General features: G+C 38.5%; 1 protein-coding gene across 3 annotated transcripts in view; it reads left to right on the forward strand.

The window, feature by feature from the left end:
- Positions 1-26,986, forward strand: part of abcb4 (ATP-binding cassette, sub-family B (MDR/TAP), member 4) — a 125,671-nt gene that overhangs the window by 56,879 nt on the left and 41,806 nt on the right. For all 3 annotated transcript variants that reach the window (XM_039736604.1, XM_039736602.1, XM_039736603.1), the window contains exons 9-15: positions 8,684-8,855; positions 9,777-9,890; positions 11,322-11,432; positions 17,255-17,380; positions 20,292-20,495; positions 21,725-21,895; positions 26,702-26,863. In XM_039736604.1, coding sequence (XP_039592538.1) covers positions 8,684-8,855; positions 9,777-9,890; positions 11,322-11,432; positions 17,255-17,380; positions 20,292-20,495; positions 21,725-21,895; positions 26,702-26,863 — 1,060 coding nt within the window. The remainder of the gene's footprint in view (positions 1-8,683; positions 8,856-9,776; positions 9,891-11,321; positions 11,433-17,254; positions 17,381-20,291; positions 20,496-21,724; positions 21,896-26,701; positions 26,864-26,986) is intronic.

Raw genomic sequence — 26,986 nt, forward strand, 5'->3', positions numbered from 1 at the left:
ACTGCAATGATTTTTGAATGTTTGTGGAGTAGCACAGTTTCATAATGGAGCCACTGCTGCTTAACAGTAAGGACACCAAGGCTTATATTCTGGATATTCCTTGTGTGGGATTTGCCTGTTTTCCCCACATCTGAGTGGGTTTCCTCCAACTGTCCAAAGACTTGTGGACTAGGTGAATTGGCCTTGCTAAACCTGCCCGTGTGTGTTCACCCTGTGATAGATGGGCACCCTGTCCAGATGTTGCTCCTGGCTTGCATCCGATGATTGCTGGGTTAGGTTCCAGCTGCCCTGAATAAATTGGTTAGGATAGATGGATGTGTAGGTGTGTGTGTGTGTTTACTGAGAAGCTGCTATAATTCTATATGATTCTAAAGCTTTAGAAACAGCCAGAAGAGTAGGTTTTTTAAGGTGTTCTGATATTAAATGCCAAAAAAACAATACTAACCAGACTTATGTTATTATTTTTAAGATTTAAAAATAATTACCAAGACTTTCAAATTCTATTATATTTGTATTTGCAAGGGACACAGCATAAAACAGGAAAGGCCTGCAGTTAAACTTCAGGGGCAATGTTTATTTTCAAGGATGAACTCTTATTGTTTCATTAAAATACAATTGAAGTTCCCCGTTGCCTTTATGCACAGCAAGAATTTCCCAGGGCACTCAGGTCAGGTTTGAAGAAGGATCCTTTTATGGCCCTTTGAGAACATACACTGCAAAACAGCACATAAACAACAGCAATAATGGTTAGCTGAAGTAGAATGTTAAGCACTTGTTGAGGTTATAGGGGTTCAGGACTCATTTTACCTGTGGAAAGTACAAAAGAGTTCTGGAAAGAAAACCAATCAATCAGGGTCGCCGAGAGAAAATCCGGGCCCCAGTGCAAAGAAGGTGTGTGGGCCCTTATACGAAATTCTACACACGTGTATGTGTGTATATTATTATTTATTTCTAGCAATCGCAGATTACATTGATACATTTAGATAAGTATGTGTAGGTAAAAATGTAATAATAAAGTAATATATTTATAATAGTAAAAGACGTTTATAATAGCATTTAATGTCTGCTGAACAAAGGTGCTTTCTTGGCGAAACTCTGAATTATATTTAGTCTCTATAAATTATTATTTAAAGTCTCGAATCTTTCGATAACATAGACAAAAAGGCCCGCGATATCAGTGGGTCCTTTGTGCTACAATTACAGCATTTTACAGGGAACTTTACCTGTGGAATTATTTTTTCCTTCGCTGTCCTGTAAAGTCTTCTTTGCAGTCCAGGATGAATCAGCATGGCTCATGTTCCGTTTTCTTCTTCCCCCTGGGATTCTGCGGGAAAGCAAGGAGGAGTAATCTGAGCAATAAGTTTGAAACTAGGAATGAACACGTTGATAGTCACTTTCACAAGTTTTTGTTCGTTGAATCTTGAATGTACCGTATTATGTCATTCAAAAGTACATTATCATTGTCATGGCCTTCTATTGGTTCACGCTCACTCAACGCTTCACAATCTTGTACGTGAAACTTCTCACACCGTTCTTTGTCTTAGTTTGTAATAATAATAATAATACATTTTATTTATTTATAGGCGCCTTTCTAAACACTCAAGGACACCGAACAATAGACAAAACACAGAATATAAGCAAGAGTAAAGTACAAAAGTTAAAATCAGACAGAGCAATTGTAATCAAAGAGAAAAAGCAGTCTTAAACAAATGAGTTTTAAGTTTAGATTTGAAAAGTGAAAATGATTCAATAGTTCAAAGCTCAGGTGGTAGTGAGTTCCAAAGCGGGGGAGCAGAGCAACTGAATGCTCTGGATTTTTGATTTGTTCATTAGTTGGATGACACAGGGGTGCATTAGTTGGTGCTTCCACTTCATACTTTCAAGCACATAGTCTTGAGTACCTTCTGACCTTTTGTGCAACTGCAAGTTCTCTAATTTGTCATTATGTTTTATCAGTGTAGTCTAGTCTGTATATCCCAAAAACGTGAATATGAGGTTAATTGGTGGTATTACATGGGCCTGCTATGAGTGAGTGATGGTGGCTGTGTGACTGTGACCTGCTGTAAACTTGCAGCCCATCCAGAGCTGCATTCTGCCCTGTGCCCAAATCTTCAAGCATAGGCTTCTCGTTAGACTTGACTCTGTAATGGAAAAAGAGAATTCAGAAAATAAATAAAAAGTCTTTGTGTACAGTGTATGTAGAGCTGGTGCAGAGCATAAGCACATATTACACTTGAATATAATTAAATTTAATTTAATTAAATAAAATGGAAAAATGTGCTTGATTAAATTATTAGATTAGCTAAAATCTGAAATCAGTGCTAAAGATGCCAGCAGCATATCAGCTTCAGTAAGACAGCTGTGCAGTCTGTCCCCAACTGCCATCACCTTTTGTGTAAAAAAGAACTTCATGTTTTTTATTATCAAAATATATGTCTTCTAAAAGCTAAATCGACTGAGAAAATTAATTTAGTTCGTTACCATATAATGAATAACTATTTTGCAGTGTATGCTTGTCTTCTTCAGGGCATACAGCCAGTAGTAATGTGTATAGTAAATAAATGCAGATAGTGTTAAAAATAAGAAAATTGTAAATAAAGGGATTTTTTTGTACAAATATCAAAACCTCTTTTGATTGATTAGCTACACAGATAAAAAATGTATCTGGCCTCATACGGAAATTTGGCTTTTTACAGAAGCTCTTTAAGTAAATAAATAAAAAAACAAACACATACACACATATATACAGTATATGGATATATATATATATCCATATTTGCAGCTGGAGATCCACAAAGGGAGAAAAAATGAATCACATATCATAAAGTAGTTTTTATTCCTGAGCTTTTAACCCCTGCCAGGGGTCTTCATCAGAGGATAATGCTTAGACATACAAGAATTAAAGGCAATATATAGCAAAAATTACGTGGGGGGTGCTTAGGGGGTGGAGCGGGGAGGTGGCTAAGTCAGTGTGATCAGAAAGGGGGGCTTATTGGGTGTAAAGTCTTGTTTATTATAAATACGTTCTTCTTGAGTTTGCATATGCTGGATTTATGTCCAAGTGTCTGTTGATGGCGTTATCATTTGATAGCCAAGATTCGGCCAGTTCTCTGGCACTTTTAGTACTGGCTTTAAATTTTGCTTGTACATTTTCCCTGTTAATTGTATGTCCTGTTGATTTAGTATGCAAATAGATCAGTGATCGTGAGTCCTTTCTTCTGATGACATTGCGATGATCCTGTATACGTGTTGCGATTCTTTTTGAAGTTTGTCCTATGTATAACGCTGAGCAAGAACTGCATGGAATGCTATAAACTGCATTTCGCGTTTCTGCTGTCGATTTCTTGTTTTTAGCATTGAAGAGGACAGTGGGGGTATTTTTCATACGTGGATTACTCGTTTAGCCGGATGTAATTGTTGACGATTTGGCCTGATCCTGGATCTGTCGGTTTTTTGAAACTCTTGCTGGATGTGTTGTCATAGCAGCACATCCAAATCCTAAAGCCTGCTCGGAGCAGGTTTGTTCTATGTAAACAAGGATTAGCTCACACACTTAATCAGTTTCCGTGCATGGAATTCATTCAGTCATAGCTTCACCATTGATGAATAAGCGACCAATTGCTATCGGTACGCAAATTATAAGAAGAGAATTTCATATAGAGAGGGTTTGGCGCGATCGGCAAGACCCTTTATTGTTTCTGGATGAAATTATTTTCGAAAGATACCGCTTTAGCTGGGTGGGAATATTGTACCTTAAAGATTTATTAGCACCTTATATTCGCAGTCAAACTATAGGCGAAGTTGGGCTGTCACAACCACACAGACAGTATGCATTGCTTTGAGGTTTTTGGCAAGCGGCACTTTTTTATACACTAGATTATGTGGAAAATCTGTCTAAAAGTGCCATTCGTAAAGTCTGTCTCCGAAATATTTCATTCAGGTTTTCATAATGTTTCCTGGACATCTGCATGTGCAGACAATAAAAGAGGCGTTTCAGAGAGCTGAGCCAAAAGGCGAGGCTGTCGATTTACCAGTCGATCTACGTTCCTACCCTCACCTATGGCCACGAATTTGGGTAGTGACCGAAAGAGCAAGATTGCGGATACAAGCGGCCGAAACGAGTTTTCTCCGCAGGGTGGCTGGACTTTCCCTTAGAGATTGGGTGAGGAGTTCAGTTATCCGGGAGAGACTCGGAGTAGAGTTGCTGCTCCTCCGCATTGAGAGGAGTCAGTTGAGGTGGTTCGGGCATCTAGTTAGGATGCCCCCTGGATGCCTCACTGGGAGGGGGGGGTGTCCCAGGCATGCACCACTGGGAGAAGGCCACGGGGCAGACACATGACATGCTGGAGGCATTATATCTCCCGGCTGGCCCTGGAATGCCTCGGGGTCCTCCCAGAAGAGCTGGAGAAGGTGGCAGGGGAGAGGGATGTCTGGGCTTCCTTGCTTAGGCTGCTGCCCCCACGACCCGACCTCAGATAAGCGGTGGATAATGGATGGATGGATGAATTGGATTGCAGGGAATATTGTGTTGATGTGGTTGTAGAATTCATTCAGCTGATCATTTTTTAGTATGATGAATGTGTCGTCTACATAGCGTATCCAAATTTTGGGTGTGGACTGGGATAGAGCCACGTTTTCAAACTGCATTACCAGTTCCACTAGAAGTCCTGATAACGGTGATCCCATTGGCATGCCTTCTTTTTGAATGTAGTATTTGCCGTTGAAATGAAAGTGACTTTTTTGGCAAAGTGATATCAGGTGCATTACGTTTTTATTGGACAGTTTGGTTCTTGTCTCTATGATGGGGTCACTTTCTAGTCTCATTAATAGAGTTTCTGTGGCCAGATGAATCGGAATTATGGTGTATAGTGACACAACGTCAAATGGGGATCTCCAGCTGCAAATATGCAAACTGTATCACAGACCTTCTCTTCCATATATATATATATACTGTACATATATGAATAAATAAACATAGAAAAATAAATATATATACATATTCACACATACATACTCGTACATACAATTGTTTGAACACACACCAGAATGATTGAAAAAGAAAAAAAATAAAAGACTTCTTGGCAGTTCCAGTCACAGTGAGGAATTATGTAGACATATTGCTCTTGGTATAAAGGAGCCTATGTAGCACTTCTTGACACACTTCTGCCAAATGATTTGTTGGCTGAAGGTACTCAGAGATCATTGTTCATAATGGCACTCAGTTTTGTTTGAATTCTGTCATTCACTGCTGCTACCAGGGGGTCGAGCATGAATCCTATAACTGAGCCTATCCTTTTAATGAGCTTGTTGATTTCTTGACATTATGTTACTGCCCTAGCACACCAAACACAGTGTAGAAAATAGCACTAGCCTTTACAAAGTTGTAGAAGATGTGAAGAATGTCACTAATCACATTAAAGGAGAACGGTCTCCCAAGAATAAAGAGCCTGCTCTGGCCTTTCTTATATAGTTCCTCTGTGTTCCGAGACCAGTCAGACGTACCATTGATATGGACCCCCAAGTACTTGTAGTAGTACAGTAAAAGTCACTAACAAGTTCTTTGGTTTTGCTGATGTAGACAATACTTTCTGCACCACAAAATAAAGTTCTCCACCTGACGGCTATACTCTATCTCATCCCCCTTATCAATACACCCCACAAGTACAGAATCATTTGATAATTTCTACATGTGACATGAAGAGAAAAGGGAAACAGGACTGTTCCTCATGGTGCTCCATTGTTGTTGACTATTAAAAGGGTACTATGAACATTTTCTTTCCTTTAGTCTACTGCAGGGAACCAGTGACATCCAACACTTACTGTATTAATGTCTAATAATATTATAATTAAATATAATTAATATGTAATATTGTACAGTTTTGTAAAGTCAAATATTTAAATCATGTTAATCAATGCATTTGTTATCAAATTCACAGTGCAACTTACTATTTTGTGTCAATGACAAGTATAGGTAACAATAGAGATTAAATAAATTCTTCATTATGCTACAAATTAAGACTTTAAAACTATTACTAAACTAGCGGCACTTTAAAAGTGAACATAAAGAAATGTAGTGTGGCATGCAGCTGGGGGTGGTACCCAGCCGGGACGCCCAGGAGGACCGGAGGAGGGCTTGTGCCTCCTCCAGACCACGAGGGGGTGACCGCCCTGGTTGTGTTGGGGGCCCATCCCTGTAGGGGCCCGTGGTCACCACCAGGGGGCACCCCAATGCCTTGGGAGCCCTGGACCTCAGCACTTCCGCCACACCAGGAAGTGCTGGGGGGAAAAGGAGCAGGGACACCCGGAGGGCTTCCAGCTACACAGCTGGTGCTTCCGGCCACACGGGGGTGTGTCGGCAGAGGCTCCTCAGGAAGCACCTGGAGCCCATCCAGGGGTGCATAAAAGGGGCCGCCTCCCTCCATTCGATGGCGAGAGTCAGGTGGAAGAGGACGGAGCTAGGAGGAGAGGAGTGGAGTGGAGGCGGTCTGAAGATGGAGAAGGCATTGTTGTGCGGCCAGGACTTAAAGGGGTGATTGGTGCTGAGGCACTGGGTTTGCGCACCTTACTGTAAATAAGAATCTATGTATATAATTCACTAAGGCAAGACAACCATGGAAAGCACGCCGGAAGGGGCGTGGATTCACTAAGCCGCCGACAAGTGAGACACCTATGGCGAACGCAGGAAGGAGCCACGCCCCACCAACTCCAAGACCATTGGATACGATGACAACTCACAGAGCCACGCCCACCAACTCGGACGCGACGACACAGAAAAACCGGCGTCATTTATATTCGTCTGTCGTAGAGGTCACATGCAGCTCCGACCCACGTTGACTGTTAATAGAGGCATGTTTCTCGCGGAGGTGAATCGCCATATGTGGCGTGTAAAACTGTTTGCGAGGGGTATCCCATGGGATCCTTAAAACGTTCCTTTACAACTGAGATTAAAACACAATGAAGTGAGCTGTCTTTAAAAAACGAGTTTTCGGTTACGACGCACGACAGCGTGCACTATAGCAAACTGTTTTACACGCTACATACAGCAATTCGCATCCGCGACAAACATGCGTCTTCTTAGATACTCCTGCACTTTGTACACACCCCCCTCCCACCGTGGTCGGGTGTTTTGATGGATTATATATAGAAAGGTAGCCAAAACCGCACAGAGCAATGAAAAGTCTACGTGAGTCACAGGTGCATCTGGACTATACAAAGACGATAACGACTCGAGTGACGAGTTGAAGGTGGGCACATGAGCAAGCAGTGTATACTGAACGAGAAATCAGCAGACTAGCATGACGGAGGGAGCGGAGTGGATGTCCTTCTCCTCTCCTCCCGTTCCACGATCCGCGCCTGAGCGCCGCACGGACGATTGTGTGTTGGTTTGTTCCGTGCATTGGTTAAAACCCAATGAAGGAAGCAGTCTTTAAAAACCAATAAGCCCTGTGCCTCTGTTTCATTACCGTCTCACCTGCTTCACCAATGCAGGCCCCGCAACAGGCGATCTGGCGGCGTCATTCCCAAGTCTTTGGGTTCAGGGGGGAGTATGGTTACAAAGCTGAAACTTAAAGGAATTGACGGAAGGGCACCACCAGGTGTGGAGCCTTTCGCTTCATTTGACTCAACACAGGAAACCTCACCTGGCCCGGACACGGACAGGATTGACTGATAGCTCTTTCTCGATTCTGTGGGTGGTGGTGCATGGTAGTTCTTAGTTGGTGGAGCGATTTGGCTGGTTATTTCCGAAAATGAACGAGACTCCCGCCTGCTAAATAGTTACACGACCCAACAGCGGTCGGCGTCCAAATTCTTAGAGAGACGTGAGATTGAGCATTAACAGGTCTGTGATGCACTTGTATGTCCGGTACTGCACGCGCGCTACACTGAATGGATCAACGTGTGTCTACCCGGCGTGGGTAAGCCGTTGAACCCCATTCGTGATGGAGACCATGGCTTCCAATTGTTCCCCACGAACAAGAAATTCCCAGTACGTGCGGGTCATACGCTCGCACTGATTACGTCCCTGCCCTTTGTAAAGCCCCCCATGGTCGGGTGACTTGGTGGATTATGTATAAAAAAAAAGCAGCCAGAACCGCAAAGAACAATGAAAAATCAACGTGGAAACCGACTGAGGCGGTGTTTGGAAAATTAACAGTCAACGTGACTCACAGATGCGTGTGGACTGTACACAGACGAAAGCGACTCAGGTAGGGAGTTGGGGGCGGACAGTGCGTACTGAACGAGCACCGTTCAACCCCATCCTTCGCTTTGGAAGGAGAAAGTGCGACAGCGCTCTTCCGGTTTTCAGTCACGGACAATTGTATGTTGGTTCGTAGCGTGCAATGTTAATTTTCTTGGTGGTTTATTAAATTACGGATTTTTCAAATGTTTATTTTTTCCTCTGTGCTTAAAAATCATTTAAAAAGCGGCCTGATTATGCGGCGTATGCGGGTTGGCTAGTGTACAATAAACGTGTGTGTGGTGAAACCAGCATGCCTACCTGTCTGTGTCCGGGCTGTACCCCACAGCAGCTAACAAAATGAAATTGTTTATGTGATTCACAAAGGAAAATTTCAGGTAGAACTCAAGACAAAAATTCTTTGTAAGCTTCTGTAGCTGGCATGCAAACCTTCAGATATAGATTTCTAATTTAACTTGATCAATGTGTTTTTCGTTCTGGCAGATATCACAAAAATTTGGAGCAGGCCAAAACAATGGGAATTAGAAAATCAATAAGTACAAACCTCTTACTTGGGTTTGTTTTCCTGATCATTTATGGTTCTTACTCACTTGCTTTCTGGTATGGAAGCAAACTCATTGTAGAAGGAGAATATTCAATTGGACAAGTCCTCACGGTAAGAAATAAGGAACAATGGGTATGTGAAAATAATGGTGGTGAACAGTTTCTTTCTTTCTTTCTTTCTTTCTTTCTTTCTTTCTTTCTTTCTTTCTTTCTTTCTTTCTTTCTTTCTTCACCTGACTCTTTTGCTTGTGCCCTCAAATAACAAGTCTTTATTTAGATATTAGACAATAGTACCCTTCTAAAATGTGCTTATGTAAGCTAAGCATAGGTGTATTAAAAGTAACTAGGACCTCAGATCACAGTGTCATCTTGATCATTAGTTGTTATTTATATCTGCCAGCTTATGAACATTTTAAAGTCTGCCAGTTATTCTTACACAATTCATGCTGGCGCCTATCCCCTGATAGCACTGGGCAGAGGACAGAAAACAACCCTGACCGAATGTCTGTTCATCACAGTACTTACTTACACACACAGTTACATTTGTGCTCACGCTCTGAACAATTTGGAAGAAAAACCAGAGTACTAAGAGAAACACTCATGCTGATATGAAGAGAATGTGACCAGTTTTATAATAATGTCAGACACAAAGAATGAACCTGGTTTAATATTTACAGACATACCATACACGTTACAATACCTGAGCCATCGTAAAACTGTAAAGATCACAACGCTGATAAAGAAATAGTGACAAACTACCATTGTCATGCCTGGCACACCATAAAGATAAAAATGAAGAAGGTAAAAGGTGAAAACAGACCTTCTTAGAACGTGTTCACCAAATTTTATTTTAAATTCTAAAATATTCTGAACTTGAGACAACCACCACTTCAGAAACACTGACTGCAGATTTTCAGTTGTCATTTTTGCTACCTTAATGCAGTCTTTAGAAAGTTCAATGTTGATTATTAGAAAGACTGATTAATTGAGTGGTGAATAAAGGTAAGGTAACATTCTGCATTATTTATTCCAGATAATATTTTCTGTCATTATTGGAGCTTTTGCAGTAGGTCAAACATCGCCAAATATTCAAGCCTTTGCAAGTGCAAGAGGAGCAGCCCATATAATTTATGATATTATAGCGAATGTAAGTTTAATATTATTTATTTCATATTAAATTAATAAAGCTGGAGCAATAAACTTTAATAAACACACACTGATAAATATTCTGTATTGTTAATTGAACTAATTTTAGCAAATAAATTATATTTTGTAAATAATATTTGAATATGATAATAAAAGGGGACCAGCCACCACAACCTGCTTGCTTGGTCAGTCTGTGACATTGGTTTGATATCTGGGTGCTGTCGTGCTGAAAATCTTACCTCGGCAGCTACATTCAGGTCTCTAGTGACTCTTCCTATGAAGTCAGTAGATGGAGTGGGAGAGCACGGAGGATCATGAGGTCTTTGAAAAGGGGTGTGTGGTGCTCCCAATATCTTTGCAAAGTATGAAGGTCCAAGTCTTTAGAGTCCTGGTGCTTCATGTCTTGCTATATGTTTGTGAGACATGGACGTTATCCAGTGACCTGAGATGAAGGCTGGACTCCTACAGTACTGTGTCTCTTCAGAGAATCCTTGGGTACTGCTGGTTTGATTTTGTGTCGAATAAGCTGTTGCTCATGGAGTCCTGAATGAGACACATTGCCTGCATTGTGAGGGAGGTCAGTTACAGCACTACGGTCATCTGGCACAATTCCCTGAAGGTGATCCGGCTCGTAAGATCCTCATTGTTGGGGACCCGAGTGGTTGGATCAGGCCAAGGGGTCGCCCACGTAACACCTGGCTGTGGTAGATAGAGGGTCATTTCTGAAGGGTGGATCTGGACCTGTCACTGGTCTGCCTGGGGGGATGCCAACCGGGATCCCGTGTTGTTTCGTCATGTGGTGGGTGCGACAATGCTCTGTGTATCAGTGCATGCTCCCTAACCTGACCTGAACTGACTGTGAGATTTATTAGCGCTGCCCCCCATCTCAGCACTTGGCACTGGTTTGTGTCGTGGCTGAAGTGTTCCCTGTTTGAGTGTGCCATGTAATCGACTGACTTCAAGCTGTGCATAATGTAGAATCAAAAAATGAAATAACTGACTTTATTAGCAATGTTTTGTATACATCTGTGTATCCATATCTTAACTTGCTTTGTTCCTTTTACAATAGTGGGAAGATAGTGCTTATCTCAGCAATAATGGCTGCAAGGATGGAATTAACCCAGGAAAGTGTGCAAGGCACACACACAAGCATCCACAATGGAAAAACTCACAGTTTCAAAAAAAGCATAACCTGAATGTTTTGAGAAGGGGTAAAAAAAAACCCAAAAAACATGAGGAGAATATGCAGACTCAATAGAGCGTATACACTGTCCAGACTAGATTTTAAACCCAAGTTTCTGGAGCTGTAAGCACGGAGGGCTAACCACTGAAACAACAAAGTTGACCAGAATCGGAAATGCTAAAAATAAATAGTTAAACTGTAATAAAATAGCTGTTACAACATCATTTTATATTTTTTATTCATTAACAGGTACCTAAAATTGATAGCTACTCAGACAGTGGCTACAAGCCCGAACGCATCAAGGGGAATATTGAATTCCGCAATGTACACTTTACTTATCCATCTCGTCAGGATGTTAAAGTAAGTGAAATTATTATTAGATAAGCTTCTTGCTGAATCATTCTGTTTCATTTAGAGCAGCCAATAATTGTTTTAATTTTGCTTACTATACTATGATTAATAATATTTGAAATAATAAATGATTAGAACTAGGGGTATAAAAGCTGCATAATTGTAAAATGACATTCTAATTGAATTAACTAATTTTGCTCAATATGTAGAAAACAAAAAATCCATTTAATTGGTATTGACGGGTTTACATATAATGCTAGTGAGTGAGCTTCCTTAACAATTTTGAGAGAAAAACTTCTTATGGATTTTGGCCTGCTGATCAAAAAATTCTGTTATATTTCAGCCAAGGTCTCTCCCTTGGGTTGGGTTTAAATTTCTTTTTTATATATTTTTGGTTAATTTTTTTATTGTTTTGGTTATATTAATATTGTTGCTTCTCTTAATTATTTGTATTCTGTGTTTTTTCTAAGTGTTGTGTATTATTTTATTTTTTACGTGTGTATGCTTGTACTATTACGTTTATTTAGTTTTGTGGGTGGTTCCCAAAGTGGCAAGGCTAATCTATCAAGGGACCACCCTCAGCCCTTTGAAGGCTGAAGAAACCCACCCTCCCTTGTGGTACATTGTATACACTGGTGATGGTTTGTCTTATGCTTGTTATTCTTCTTTTTCTTGTTCATTTACTGGATTTTTGACCTCTTTGCTCTCTTTTTTAACTTTTCTCCAGATTTTTGTATTGGGACCTGTTTGTCACTGGATTGCCTATTTTTAGAAAGGCAAGTCCTTTTGTGCTTTTTTGTGCTCTTCTGAACTTTTGTGCTGCAAAAGCATTTTTGTGTAAAATGAATCTTTTTATTTTATGAAGATTCATTGTCTGCCCTTTACCTTTTTACAAGCCGAAGACAGACAGGTCCTTCTTCTTCTGGGGCTTTTGTCAACAGTTTGTTGGATTTCATAAGGAAGTGCCCTCCACACCATGACAAATTCACCTTTAAATGTTCCTATCATGTACCATTTTTTTACAATCACTTATTTTATGTTTTAAAAGTGTTGAGCACTTGTATCACAAACATGGCATAAAGGGTTTAGCCATAATGCAGGCCAGGACCTTCACTTTCTAGCCCAGGAGAATCTCATATATATTATCTCATATATTATAACTACAACTGGAATACCAGTGGGGATCTAAAGGTAGTGACAGTGCTACCAGTAATGCTATGCAGATATACCAAATACTATTGTTTCATTTGTAAATAGGACAGCCATGATAAAAAGTCTCATTACTTTTAAAAGAAGTGGCCGCTCTGTACGCATTTGGTTCCAGGGAAAAGTAGAAAAGTATGGCACATAAACCACTTGTCAACTTAACATATATGTATTTGCCTACACTTCATATAATACTCGGAGTGATGACGAAAATAATCACAAGGAAGGCATTCAAAGATGGTGAGAATTTTCTTAACAACAACAGATCACCAAATAAAGCTCAGTTGGTTGACAACATGCTTCAAGCAAACAACATTTTCTCCATTCACTCTTGGATTTTGGACTTCTTCCTTACAAATCTTTGCATAGTTAGTGACAACATGGTGAAAGGTTTCACCAGGAAATCCCAACAATGGAAAATTGGCGTCAGGGCAAGTGGAGTCCATTAATGCTGTCTGAATATTGATGGAGACTGAAAAGAGAAAGATCAGAGTACAAACAAAAATCAGTTGAACTAATGAGTGTGTCACCATCATTACACATACACGCTAACTTCCATAAAAGTTAATTTCATCTTTCTCGAAATTCATTTCTTACTGAGTCAATCTGAAATTATCTTTGGATTCACCTTGAAGCTGTTTATCAGAATGAGGAAGCAAAACTTTTGAAAAAATGTGTTGTCCAGTGTTGTTAAAGATGCCTAAAGGTGGAGATGACTACTCCTGGCTGCCTAGTTCTAACTGGAGTGTGATTAAAAACAGGACGTTATTTATATGACACATATAAGAAAGCTGTTTTACACCAAGAAAGCGCATAAATTTAAATTAGTGCAAATCACTAAGCTCTGCCAGATGTCCATATCTCTTATATGTATTTCTCTTCTGGTTCATCCTGCTTCCACTTCAAAACCGGTCCCGCCCACACACAGCCAACACGGCATTTCTCGATTCCTATTCGTCCTCTTCCAAACTCTTTTCAAAACCCCACGCATATGGAGCGAAACGGCTCGATTCCTATTCGTCATCTTCCAAACCCTTCCCCATGCCTCCCATACACCTTGCTATTTTCATTATACTGTGATGGTTGTTTCCTAAGACTTTGTTAAAATGAACGACAGTATCTTCTCTGTCGACGGGTTTTTGTACAACGTCATCTCTGGCAACTGTCGTCTCCAGCAAATCACCTGTTCACAACTTCACAGGGAGCCAGTGAAGTCGAGAGAGAGTAGGTGTAATATGTTCAGTGGATTTAAAACAGCAGGTTATTATCCTGGCAGCAGAATTTTGAATAAGTTGTAAGCGATGGATAAGTTTCTGTGGGATGCCAGTTACAATAGCATTATAGTACGTGAGGTGACTCGGTCATTAACCAATACTTCAGTACTGTGTTGTGTAAGAACAGGACAAAGTCTAGAAATGTTTCGGAGATGGAAGAAGGCAGTCCGAGAAATGTTACCTATATGGGAGGAATTATTTAATAATTATTATTATTATCTAATAATTGCCATTATTAGTGTATAAATAGATATCAATAATTGCATATAAACGATTTGCCAAAATCTGTTGTATGTAAACGAAACTGTTTTAAACGTTATTGTTTTTTCATCAGAAAATCCGGTTTCCACATCTACCTGTATTAGTTTAAATGGCACTTTTGCCACTCGCAATAGAGAGGACGCGCTGATGTATCATGTCGACTGGGCAACACAGTGAATGCGGCATCTATCTATATATGTCTATACTCTCGACCATTGGCATTGGTTTCGCTCCTTACTATTGGTTTCGCTCCTTGCTGTTTTCGTTATACTGTGACGGTTGTTTCCTAAGCCTTTGTTATAAAATGAAGGACAGTATCTTCTCTGTTGACGGGTTTTTGCACAACGTCATCTCTATTCCGGGATCTGGCAACTGCCTGTTCCTATCAGTGGGTTATTTCTTGATACAAATCGTATCCAGCAAAACACCTATTCACAACTGCGTCTTTCTAGAAGTATTTCTTTCTTCTTGATTTCTGAATTCCTTTCTCACCGTTTTCCATTCCTACACTGTGTGCACAATTATTAGGCAAGTTGTATTTTTGAGGATTAATTTTAATATGGAACAAACACAGTGCTATCAGTCAATCCAAAATGTTAATAAACCTGAAACCTGAATGTTTCACAACGGAAATGTGAGTGTGAACATCATCAGGGAATACATATGTGCGCACAATTATTAGGCAACTATTAGTGTGCAGATTTATTATGCAACTAAAGGAAAAATGAAAATTTTCCCATCTCACTTGTTTATTTTCATCTGTTATAGTGAGAATAATAAACAAACACCTCAAAATTTACAAATAAACATCTCTGACATTTCAAAAAAAATCAATCAATCAATCAATGACCAATATAGCCACCCTTCTTTCCAATAACAGTCATAAGCCTTCCCATTCATGGAGTCTGTCAGTTTCTTGATCTGTTGACGATCAGCTTTTTGTGGAGCAGTGACTACAGCCTCCCAGACACTCTTCAGAGAGGTGGATTGTTTTTCTCCCCCGTAAATCTAGCGTTTAAGAAGTGCCCACAAGTTCTCGATAGGGTTTAGGTCAGATGAGGAAGGGGGGCCATGTCATTATTCCTTCATCTTTAAGGCCTTTACTGGCTGGCCACGCAGTGGAGAACTTCGATGCAAGTGATGGAGCATTGGCCTGCATAAAAATCATGGTCTTCTTCCTGTATCACTGTTTGAAGAAAGTGTCTTCGAAAAACTGGCAGTAGGTTTGGGAGTTGATTTTGAGTTCATCTTCAATGCAAAAAGGTCCAACTAGCTCATCTTTAAAAATACCAGCTCATACCAGTACCCCACCTCCACGTTGGAGTGGGCTTCTGGGCACTCCAGGTAGGTTGCAGCTCTGGAATATGAAAGTACTGGAGGATAATGGGTTCCTGGTAGCTTCACGTTTGATTCTTCTCAAATCTTTGGCAGCTAATTTGCGTCTTTTGTTCTCAACACGTTTCTTGCGACCCTGTTGACTATTTGCAACAAAATGTTTGATGGTTCTGTGATCACACACCGATATCTTAGCAATTCCAAAAGTGCTGCATCCCTCTGAAAGACTTTTTACAATTTTTGACTTTTCAGAGTCAGTTAAATCTCTTTTTTGGCCCGTTTTGCCTGAGGAAAACTAGCTGCCTAATAATTCTGCACACCTTGATATAGGGTGTTGATCTCCTTAGGCCACACCCTCCCTCATTACACAAATACACATCACCTGACGTGCTTAAATCCAATAAGCATTCAAGTTAATACAGCTTGGAGTTGGAATATACGCATAAAAATGATGATATGGTCAAAATACTCACTTGCCTAATAATTGTGCACACAGTGTATTCTTACACCGCCGTATGCTACGGGCGGCTAGTATTGATTATTTCAATATTTGTTACCTTTTATTCCAAACACTTTATATTGCAGATTGTTTTAATTGTTTTTCAGTCCTTACAAGATAATGAAATCTTGTCTTCAAATGAAACATCTTTATCCTTTAAACATGAAATGAGCTAGACATTAAAAAAAAGCTTATGTGGATGTTGCTTGATTAAAACGTTTCCTATTTCATAAATTATAAACACTGTTTACATCCATAGTCCAAAATAATCTCAGTGTAGGTTGTTGTTGCAACTGGTGAGAAAGGAATGAATGTTGACGGCCATCGTGGAGAGCCAGGCGCAACTATTCTGTGCAGTAGTTGATCACAAGAAAAGAAATCGATTTGCTCTGCTGAGGTTCATCACAACTAAGGTTGTCCAAGCTAGTCACGGCTGAGGAGAGCCACCTTCCCTTGATATCTTGATCATTTGCTCATTTTAATCCTGCTTATATAACTCAGTTGTGCTTCCATCAAAACATACTTTTTTTTTTAATGGGCCATTGCTTGAATAATATTATTGTTTTTTTTATCACATACCCAGTCTTAATAACTAAGTACATCTAAGATTGTTGAGCTATGCCCTTCCAGTTTAACAGGCAGGTTGGGCCATTGGTAAGGTATTAAAATTTTAAAAACACGAACTTTGGTTTGGTGAAATAGTATGTAAATTTGATAATTGTATGTTTGTTTGTTTTTATTTGCAGGTGAATTACCAGTCAAATTTTAATGTATATTTACTTTTAATTTTGCTAGAAAATTCCTCATTAGTCACCATGAAAATGTCTCTGGTCTCCTTGCATACATTCTTGATAGCAACAGTCACTACTGTACCTGCCTGTAAAATGAAAGCAGAATAAAAAAAGGTTTTATCTAGATTTCTGTATTTATTTAAGTCTTTATACATTTATATTTTCACCTAATGTAATTGCAGTAGCAATTCAAAAATTTAAAAAGATATTTCTGAAACTATTATACTAAAGATGAACTAATATGACACTCTTTAGTGTCCTATAAAACAGAAGAGGCATAACACAGGACACATAGACTGTATCTGTATGCCACCTTGTATTTTGCCAATTGAAATAGCTTTGCATATCTAATAACAGTATAGTCTTTATGTCTACATTATTGTGAACTGCTGCCATTTTCAGAAACATTCTTTTATGGTTTAATTTGTAATACATTAAGCATTGTTTCTTGTAAATTCCCTGTAGATACTGAAAGGGGTGAATCTCAAGGTAGACAGTGGCAAGACAGTGGCTCTTGTTGGCAGCAGCGGATGTGGGAAAAGCACAACTGTACAGCTCTTGCAAAGATTCTATGATCCAGATGCAGGAATAGTAAGTATTTCATTGGTAATTTGTAATTGACAAACTCAATCATTTTTTACATTTTTGTTTAAAATGTCTTAGTCATGATTAAGGATAGAGGCGATTGCTAGAATGACCAGCCGAATAGTGTAGTGATTTCTTAAATGTTGTATTGGACTGTGGTGGTGGAGAAGGAGCTAGGTCCATAGAAAAAACTCTCGATTTTCTGATCACTCTGCATTCCCATTCTTATCAGTAGTCACAATCTCTGGGTCATTACTGAATTAATGTGATGTTGAGTATAACAGGATGAAATGAGGCTCCAATGCGGGTTTATTGGTATCACTCTCCATGTTAGATCGAGGAGTTCAGCAATTTGAAAGGACTTTAAAGTAGAACAGCTGCTTCTCTGGATTGAAAAAGGCCAGTTGAGGTGGAGTGGGCAAGTAATCGGGATGTTCCCAGGCACCTACCCATGGTAGGTATGCAAGAGGCAATTCTCTTTTGATCATCTGGACAATCCACAGGAAGGTACCGGGGAAGTCAGCCACTGTGACCCTCACCAGGAAAAGTGGAAAAATGATGAAGTTTGAATTATGTTAACAAGAAAGTAGTCTTGTATAACTAAACATTGTATAAAAAAAATATCTGTTAACTTTTTTAAAAAACTCAGCTAGTGGAGGTGCAGTGGCCTTTCTGAAATGTTAACATTGCTTTGCCACTTGATTTCTCTAAACCTACCTGTGAATTAAATTTTAGTTGTAGCCTAGCTACATTTATTTATTTAGTATTTATGTTTATACAACTGATCCGTGGAAACTGCCTGTGAAAAAACAAAGGTTTTAAAATGAGAAAAAGGAAAATAGTGTGCATTCATAATCATAGGACAGAAACTGGAAATGTCAAAATCAACAATCGAGAATACCTACAGAAACAAAGAAATAACTAATAATAACTAGACAGCTAAGGTAAGTGGAAAAATAGTCAGAGCCTTAACAAAAATAATAAAACTGTTGCTGAAATCAGACTGATTTGTTAAAAAGAATGGAGATAAGTTAGTACAATTCTTGAACAAAGTGTAACAGACAAAATAATAACAATTTGAAACGGTGACCAAAGGAACAAACTGCAGAAGATCCAAGGCCCACTACTATAGGTATTAAACAAGTATGAACAGTTCCTCTTATTTTTATTGGCCAATTTGTAGAAAAAGGACATAAAAATTGTATGACAACATCTTGACTTCCAAAATATATAAAAAAAAAAAACACCTCCATACCTCAATAGAAGACAGTGGAAAGCATGTATGCTACTTTTACATTTCGATATGTTTAAATTCAATCTTGGATTCATTTCCATTGTTGAAGTGGATGTTGAAGTTAAAAAAAACAAACAAAAACAAACCGAAACTGAAAATGGCCACTGCAAGGTCTCAAAAGGTCTGCAAGGTATCAATAAAGCAAACCCAAAGTTTGATTAAGTTGATTTGTTGTAGGTTTGATGTACTTGTTGTGTAATAAGGGTGTGCCATCAAATCACATATTTTATGTTAACTTAACCTATCTTAAGTTCTTTTGTTTAATATTTAAATGTGTAGGCCTACCTTAAACAGGAATATTGAACATTTAACATATTATTGTCCTATAGTAATTATATGTAGAAAATAGCTAGAAAAAAAAGGTAGCATTTGATATTTTTGTGTCATATTTCTTTGAGCAACGGTCCTAACACTTAATTAATGCCCTGGATGTATTTAATGTGTCTAGATTAAATCATATGGTCCTCTTTTGGATGTCATGTTTTTGCATCCTGCAAGTAATTAAGCTTCAAATTTAACTTCTCATCAAAGTAATTTTTCCACAACTTTCAAGCTGGAAACTTTACTAAAACTGAAACTCCCCAATTTTCCGTACCTACCATCTATTTGTATTCCAGAAGAAATATTGATCAGTCTGGAAGACTCAGATAGCATCTCCACACTTTATAAAAGCATTGTAAAGTCCCTTCCTTTCAAAAATCCCAGGGCACAATGGAGTAAGGATCATTCACTTAACATTTCAGAAAAGGAGTGGAAGGCAGCCATGCACAGAATACACTCTTTCTGCATATGTGCAAAGCACTCGATTATTCAACTTAAAATCTTTATCTTTATAATCATTTATCTTGATTAAAACTATCCAGAATGTTTCCAGGGCAAGATTCAACCTGTTGTACACTGGGCCACATGTTTTTGGGTGTGTACTAAATCAACGGCGTTTTGGACAAAAATCTTAGAATGCCTATCAGACAGCCTTGGTGTCACAATCACTCCTAACCCATTAACAGTTGTGTTTGGTGTACTACTTAAAGTGGAGAAGGACAAACAAATGGTAATGTCTTTACTTCACTACTAGCATGTAGATTTGTCTTGCTCAATTGAAAGAATCCCATCCCACCACCTTTAACTCAGAATAGGTGTCCCATACTGTGTAAAATTGGGAAAAAAATCCAATTCTCACTGTTCAAAACATTTTTTTAAATATAGCAGAACCCAATCAATAACATTTTAGAATAATCTTCTATATGAGGGAAAATGGTACTCATCCATCCTTGCTGCTTGAAAGATTTACTTTGTTGGCTGTCTCTCCTCTCTTTCTTTTGGATGGGGGTTGAATTTTAATTTTGTTAAGTTTGATCGTATGGATTGTTATTTGCTTTTTTAACAGAAATGTAAAAAAATATAATTCTATATTTTTGTGTCATACTTCTTTGAACAACGGTCCTAACACTTGAGGAATACCCTGTTTTTCTATATGTGTGTAGTTAAGAGCATCTGCCAAAACATACAGTCCTCGTTTGGTTGTCATTTATTCTTAAAGTAATTTCAGAGTATTTAGGATGCCACGTGATTGCAATCTTTGAATACTTGACAAGGATATATTTTTGCTGTTGCTTTTAACAGATTACTATTGATGACCAGGATATTCGATCTATGAATGTCAGACACTTGAGGGAATTTATAGGCGTTGTTAGCCAGGAGCCTGTGCTTTTTGCTACTACCATTGAAGAAAATATCCGCTATGGAAGAGAAGATGTTACCCAAGCTGAAATTGAAACGGCAGCAAAGGAAGCCAATGCATATGATTTCATAATGAAACTGCCAGACGTGAGTATAATTAAGCATTCTCTCTTACAATCGGGATCATTTTCTTGATTTTACAGAGATGTTTCAGGTGAACACAGGAAAATACATCTCACAGGTCTATTACATACCAGGTTCTAACAATAGCATCAAAAACTGTTGTCTGAATCAATATTTCTATCATTGATGTTTATCACTTTACATGTTAACAATTGATATGCAATAAACTGAAAACTATTGCTTAAGCAGCCAGTTAAATGGACGCATTTTCCCAGCAACCCTATTATAAAAAGTTTCCAGAATGTACCTTATAACCTTAACTATAAAATTAATTAACCAAGCAATCATGCAACGATAACTAGAAGACAAAATAACTAAAAAACACATGTAGATTAATTCAAAATCAGAAAACACATTATGAAAAACAATATATCAAATCACGGAGCTTTAAAAATGAATGTAGAAAAATAACAAGAAATACTTAAAAACAATAAATAATAAAATAAACAAGAAAACAGAGATTGGGGTGGAGCCTTGGGTTAAACAATTACACTGTCGAGCACAAAAGTACAACATTATCTGCAAAAGGCAGAAGTGAAACCCTCAGGTTCTCAAAATAAATCATCTCTGAGCGTTCAGCTATGTCAGAACACACAAGCAATAAAAACCAGGAACAGGACAAAAGGCAAGAAGCAGCCCAGACAGAATGGCAAGTGAATGCCAACTATGGGTTTGGTGAGTCCATGAAAAGTGTGACTTTCAGATTGCTACTAAGAGGTTTGTAAGGAGATGGAAGTTTTGGAAACTGCATGGGTGTGAGCACTGAGAGATTGAAAAAGCACTTTGAGAGGTTGAATTAACCAGAACAATCCACATTAAAATTCACACAGGGTAAATTTTCCTTTTTATGTCTGGTAAAAGCTAAAAACTGTACTTATCAAGTGAGCTGTAGATAACAACACTCAACTGCTCACAGGAGAGGTGTGTTCTTCTGTTCAAGGCAAGTTGAGCTTTGAGTACCTGGGATCACTTAGCCTTCTGTGACATACTGTATGCAGACAAGATGATCTCTAAAAATAACAGAAATTTAGGAATGAATCCAAAATATTTTGTAGTAAATGATCAAAGTAAATAAAGTTTATAGTTTTTTGGTGAGAAAGGTACTGTGGTTTGTCTTCTTTCCTTTTAAAATTCATAATATAGTTTGGAAAGGGAAAATCTGACAATTTCATTTTTGTTTTGGAATGTTTCAGAAATTTGAAACATTGGTTGGAGATCGTGGGGCCCAACTAAGTGGAGGCCAAAAACAAAGAATTGCTATTGCACGGGCCTTGGTTCGCAATCCCAAAATTCTCCTTCTTGATGAAGCTACCTCTGCCCTGGATGCTGAGAGTGAGGCAGTTGTGCAAGCAGCTCTTGACAAGGTAACATTAGCTGTTACGTACACCACACACTCATTTTCAGTAACATGCCTATCAGCAGAATGAATAGCACACATTTAGTTTCTAGTGAAATACATAATAAAGGAAGGCAAGGATGTGATATTGTACTACAGACATTTTAAAAATGTAATTTGACTATGGACAGATCCTGCTTGCTCATTATAAACAATCTTAGATTAGTATTTTCAAACAAAAATGCTAGTTTATTTCATGCTTTTGACAAAGTGGATGTTGGCTAGTTTCTACAAAGTCTTGCTTAGTTGGTTGCCAGAAACAAATATTTCTCTGTTCATGTACTTAATATACTGTAGCCATAGTTGGAGAACTTGCTTCAATCAGCTTGTCAGATAATGGACACAGGTTATTCAGGAATATAAAACCAGCTCTTGCTAAAGCACAGCTTTTAAATAACAGTGTGAAGCATGGATCATCCATCTATCTTTTTCATGAAGCAACATGATTCATATGTCGGATTAAGCGAGTTGGCACCTATCACTGCTATGTCAAGCATCACAGGGAAGACAGTGTTTTGCTTAGATTTGTGAATGGTAGCCACAGATATTATGGTCACCGATTTTATTAAATGAATATAATATGTGGAAGATTGAGCTAGTCATTTATATTGATTATATATAATTATTATGATTACTACTGGATGTGTTTTTAAATTAAAAAAACTGGGAATCAGATAATTAGCATTTATGTTATGCAAATGAATTTGAAGATATACATGCTTATATATATGGGATACGGGTCAAAGGATGAATATTAAAACATCAGTAGTTTATAATGAAATCCCAAGGAAGAATTTTTTTTTCAAAACCCCTGGTAAGTACCCTTTATAAACAAGTATGCAGTCCATCCATCCATCTTCTAACCCGCTGAATCCAAATACAGGGTCACGGGGGTCTGCTGGAGCCAATCCCAGCCAACACAGGGCACAAGGCAGGAACCAATCCTGGGCAGGGTGCCAACCCACCACAGGACACACACACCCACACACCAAGCACACACTAGGGCCAATTTAGAATCGCCAATCCACCTAACCTGCATGTCTTTGGATTGTGGGAGGAAACCGGAGCGCCCGGAGGAAACCCACGCAGACACGGGAGAACATGCAAACTCCACGCAGGGAGGACCCGGGAAGCGAACCCGGGTCTCCTAACTGCGAGGCAGCAGCGCTACCACTGCGCCACCGTGCCCAAGTATGCAGTGTTTTCTTTATTCTTTATCATTTTCATCAACTGTCAACATTTTCACGTAAAAAGTAGTGTCACTTTAATGCATTAAAATGAGCAGTTGTTTATGTGAAGATTACAAACCTGCCACCTTGACATTACAGTATATTTCTTTTATGTTAAGAATCACAGTATTATATAAGAGTAAGTTAAGTCTCTGATATTAATTGAAGTTTGGTAGGTCAGTTCCCAAATTTCTCAAGCTTCTCAGAATTACTCTTACACTAAAAGTCTGACCAGCATTAGAATGTGTCTTACCGCAGAGTAGGACATGAGAAGTAGTTATGGTGCATCCTACAGCCACTCCCAGCAAGGAGTAAAAGTTCACCATTGAAAGTGAAGGATGTCACAATTTTTTTGACACCCTGAGCCACAAAATTGCACACATGAAAGCATTTTTAGTTTTCTTGGAAATCATGATGATGCTTTGTAGTTTACTGATACAAATGCTAAGGCTTCACCACAAAGAGAATAATCATCATCATCATCATCAAAAGAAGGTGATTACATTCATTAGTACCACTCTCATGAAGTAATCTAGTTTTACGCGAGTCCCTTCACAACAACATCAAGAATAACACTGTAACTAACACCAAGATGGAAAGACTCACATTGAATAAGAGTTAAGGTGTGTTTATTTAACAGTAAATGATCCACAGAAGAAAGATGTTATAAGTTACTGCAACTAGCCACAGCTATTCTTACACTGTTTCTGAAGTTGTTTCCACTATTACAGTGTTCCCAATGATTGTCCATATTAGTACCTCCTGTCTGTTTATATCAGCAATCTCTCCTTCTCTTCTGTGAGGCTCTATTTTTCCAGTGCCCCGGGAGTCTCAATCTGCTTTCTTGAACTTTCCCAGGCTTGTAAGATTTATCAAAAATACTCCAGGGGTCCATGGAAAGCAAAGCTCAGCCTGTCTGGCTGACATTTCGCTGTCATATCACTCGTCCTGTTCTGACCATCTTAAGGGTACTACAATATATTTTGTGTCCTGTCCATCTATGTGTTGATACTGTTATATTGTTTGAGATTCCCAAACGCATGCTCATCCACACAGCTCACAAGCTCCCCTAAATCCTGGTGTAGTTTGCAGTAGTTTTCTGATAAAATGCTATTTACTCCTTAGTGTAGGACTAAAGTTGCATCACTCTGGGATTTTTTTTTTAGCCAGTTGGGTCAATTTTCCTAATCTGAGATGCTTGATAAATACGGGCAAAGATCCCCATCTTATTCAGATTACAACCGGTGATTAATACCCCCGAAGTACCCACACTACCTAGAAGACTGCTTACAATTAAACCTGTAGCTGCTTTTTCCCAAAATTACCAAAGTTCTGCAGCTTCAACTCAAAAAATGGGATTCAACAAAAGCCTGACACGCAGAAATGATTCCACAGACAAATTATCTTTGTTTTTAAAAGTTTAGTTTTAAGTTTCAAAGTAAAACAGTTCACACAAAAAAGAAAATTAAAATAGCAAGAAAAGGAAAAATTACTGTTAAGAAAAGTTCAGTTCTAGGCTTAATCTTGTTACATCTCAAATCGTTACTATTCACTTAACATTTCTGAACCATTTCAAAACGGTCAGAAAACTGTATGCTTATCCCATTTCTAACTTTAAAAATGGGTCTTTTAAGTCCCTCTTTAGTAGGACTTGTTCTTACCACAACTAAGCTTATTATCACACTGTATCTCAATTAAAGTAAGAAGGTTCTATCTCTTGCTAACTTATAGGGGGGAAAGACTATACCATAAGTTATGACTATGAAAGAAATTTATATTCTATTCAAATTAAGCAAACATTAATATGAGTTTAACTCAAAACTTTAACGTTCTAAGATTGGCTCTTACAAAACCATCTGCAGCTAAATGTGTGGCTGAAGATGAATATATTTAGAGAGCATGCAGATATGGTCCAAAGTTTTATTTATGGTTTGTCCAAACATTAGAATGGCCAAAAATGTGATCTAACACATCTGCAGGAATTGAGTAATGCTGAGGAAGCAGAAACTCAAATTCATAAGGAATGCTTTCAACATTTTCTTGAATCTATACATAGAAAAAGCAGGCAGTTTTGGAGACAAGAGAACATCCTACCTAGCAAAGGCACAGACTGGACTAGGAGTTTAGATTTGAATCCCATATACTTTATAACAATTCCATGTGATTAATTATGGGCTGAATTATGATTCATGTATTCTCATCTCCCCATAATTAATTCCTGGCTACACCCCTGCTACCCAGTACTAGATAGGTGTACCTAATGAAGTGGCTGCTAAGTGAAGACTACTAGTTTAAAGTTACCTACATTTTCAAGTATATATTAACTTTCTTTACAGGCAAGCATAAAGTGGATCTAAGAGTTAGAAACTCAACCTTAATACCGATGTGCCTTTTTGGTATATTACTGTAGGGCTGCAAGACCAGATGCAGCTGCACTGCCGTAGAGAGAAATGTACAATAAGAAATCATTGTAGAAAATTCAGTTTAGTGGTAACATATAAAATTTGACTTCTAGTACTAGGGTGTTGTTAGCTATTATGAATGCAGTGAGAAGTCAAGCAAAATGACACCATTTATTGGCTAACTAAAAAGATGACAACATGCGAGCTTTCGAGGCAACTCAGGCACCTTCTTCAGGCAAGATGTAGTAGAGAAACTAGAGTTCCCTGTGCTTATATCCACACACTAGGGCAAGAAACAACATTGGAAAACCTTTAAGTGAGACATCTTAAATGTAAAAAATTAAATAGCCCTCTACAGGCTAATAGGCAAGATCTTTGGATAAGATAACTGTCCAACAAAGTCCTTTGAAGTTTCTGATGAGTTTTTCAGTACAATGTAGGTCTGTAGTCAGGTTATCTGTGTCAGTCCAAGAGATGCAAACAGCCCTCATACCTGCCTATAAAACTCTTGTCTCTATTCAAACCATGTGGTAATGTGTTAAATTTTAACATGAGTTTAACTTCCCATTCTTTTCTCTCTTGCTGTGTTTTGAAGTTGCCCATACGCACTGTGACTTTAAAGTCCCTCTCACAGTGTCCATGGCCGTTTTGTCCAGTTTCTCCCACATAGAGTGCACTGTCAGGACATTTCATACAGAAAATTAGGCAGACCACATTAGATGATCCCTTTATACGATGTTCCAGCCGGCAGTGTGGTATAACTACACAGTCTGTATTATAAATGTGAGCACATGTGACTTCTCACTGACTTCTAGTACTTTAAAAATGTTACGTAGAATTACATTACAGTAAAACATTAATATTTTCTATTTTAAGGATTTTTACAGCAACCAGTTTTTATAGTACCCTTGTAGTGAACCTTTCTTAAAACACATGATTACATTTAAAATTGGCATTGTATGGGGTCTTGCAGTGGCATATTATGTTTAGTGCATATTCTTTGTCTTTAAAATGCACTCTCCTTATTAAGTTTATCTTGATTTGTTTACCACCACTTCTGTTTATCTTAAATATCTCACCGATTATCTGACAGACTGCAAATAACTTGTGATGAATTTATTCTGTCTTCTTTGGATGTGACAGGTAAGGCAGGGTCGGACTACCATTGTTGTTGCACATCGTCTGTCTACCATTCAAAATGCGGATATAATCGCTGGCTTTCAAGATGGAGTGATCATCGAGCAAGGCAGTCACAGTGAGCTCATGAGTCGAAAAGGTGTCTACTTTTCCCTTGTTAATACGCAGGTACGTTCCAATTTATTAGTGCAACAAGTCTATGCCAAGTAATGTTAGAGAAGACTAAGACTGTTGGAGACAGATAAGAACTCAAGGACAAAATTAGAGCCACGTCTGAGAGTACCAGTTAAT

Source organism: Polypterus senegalus, chromosome 15 (genome assembly GCF_016835505.1).
Source record: "Polypterus senegalus isolate Bchr_013 chromosome 15, ASM1683550v1, whole genome shotgun sequence".
NCBI classification, from domain to species: domain Eukaryota; kingdom Metazoa; phylum Chordata; class Cladistia; order Polypteriformes; family Polypteridae; genus Polypterus; species Polypterus senegalus.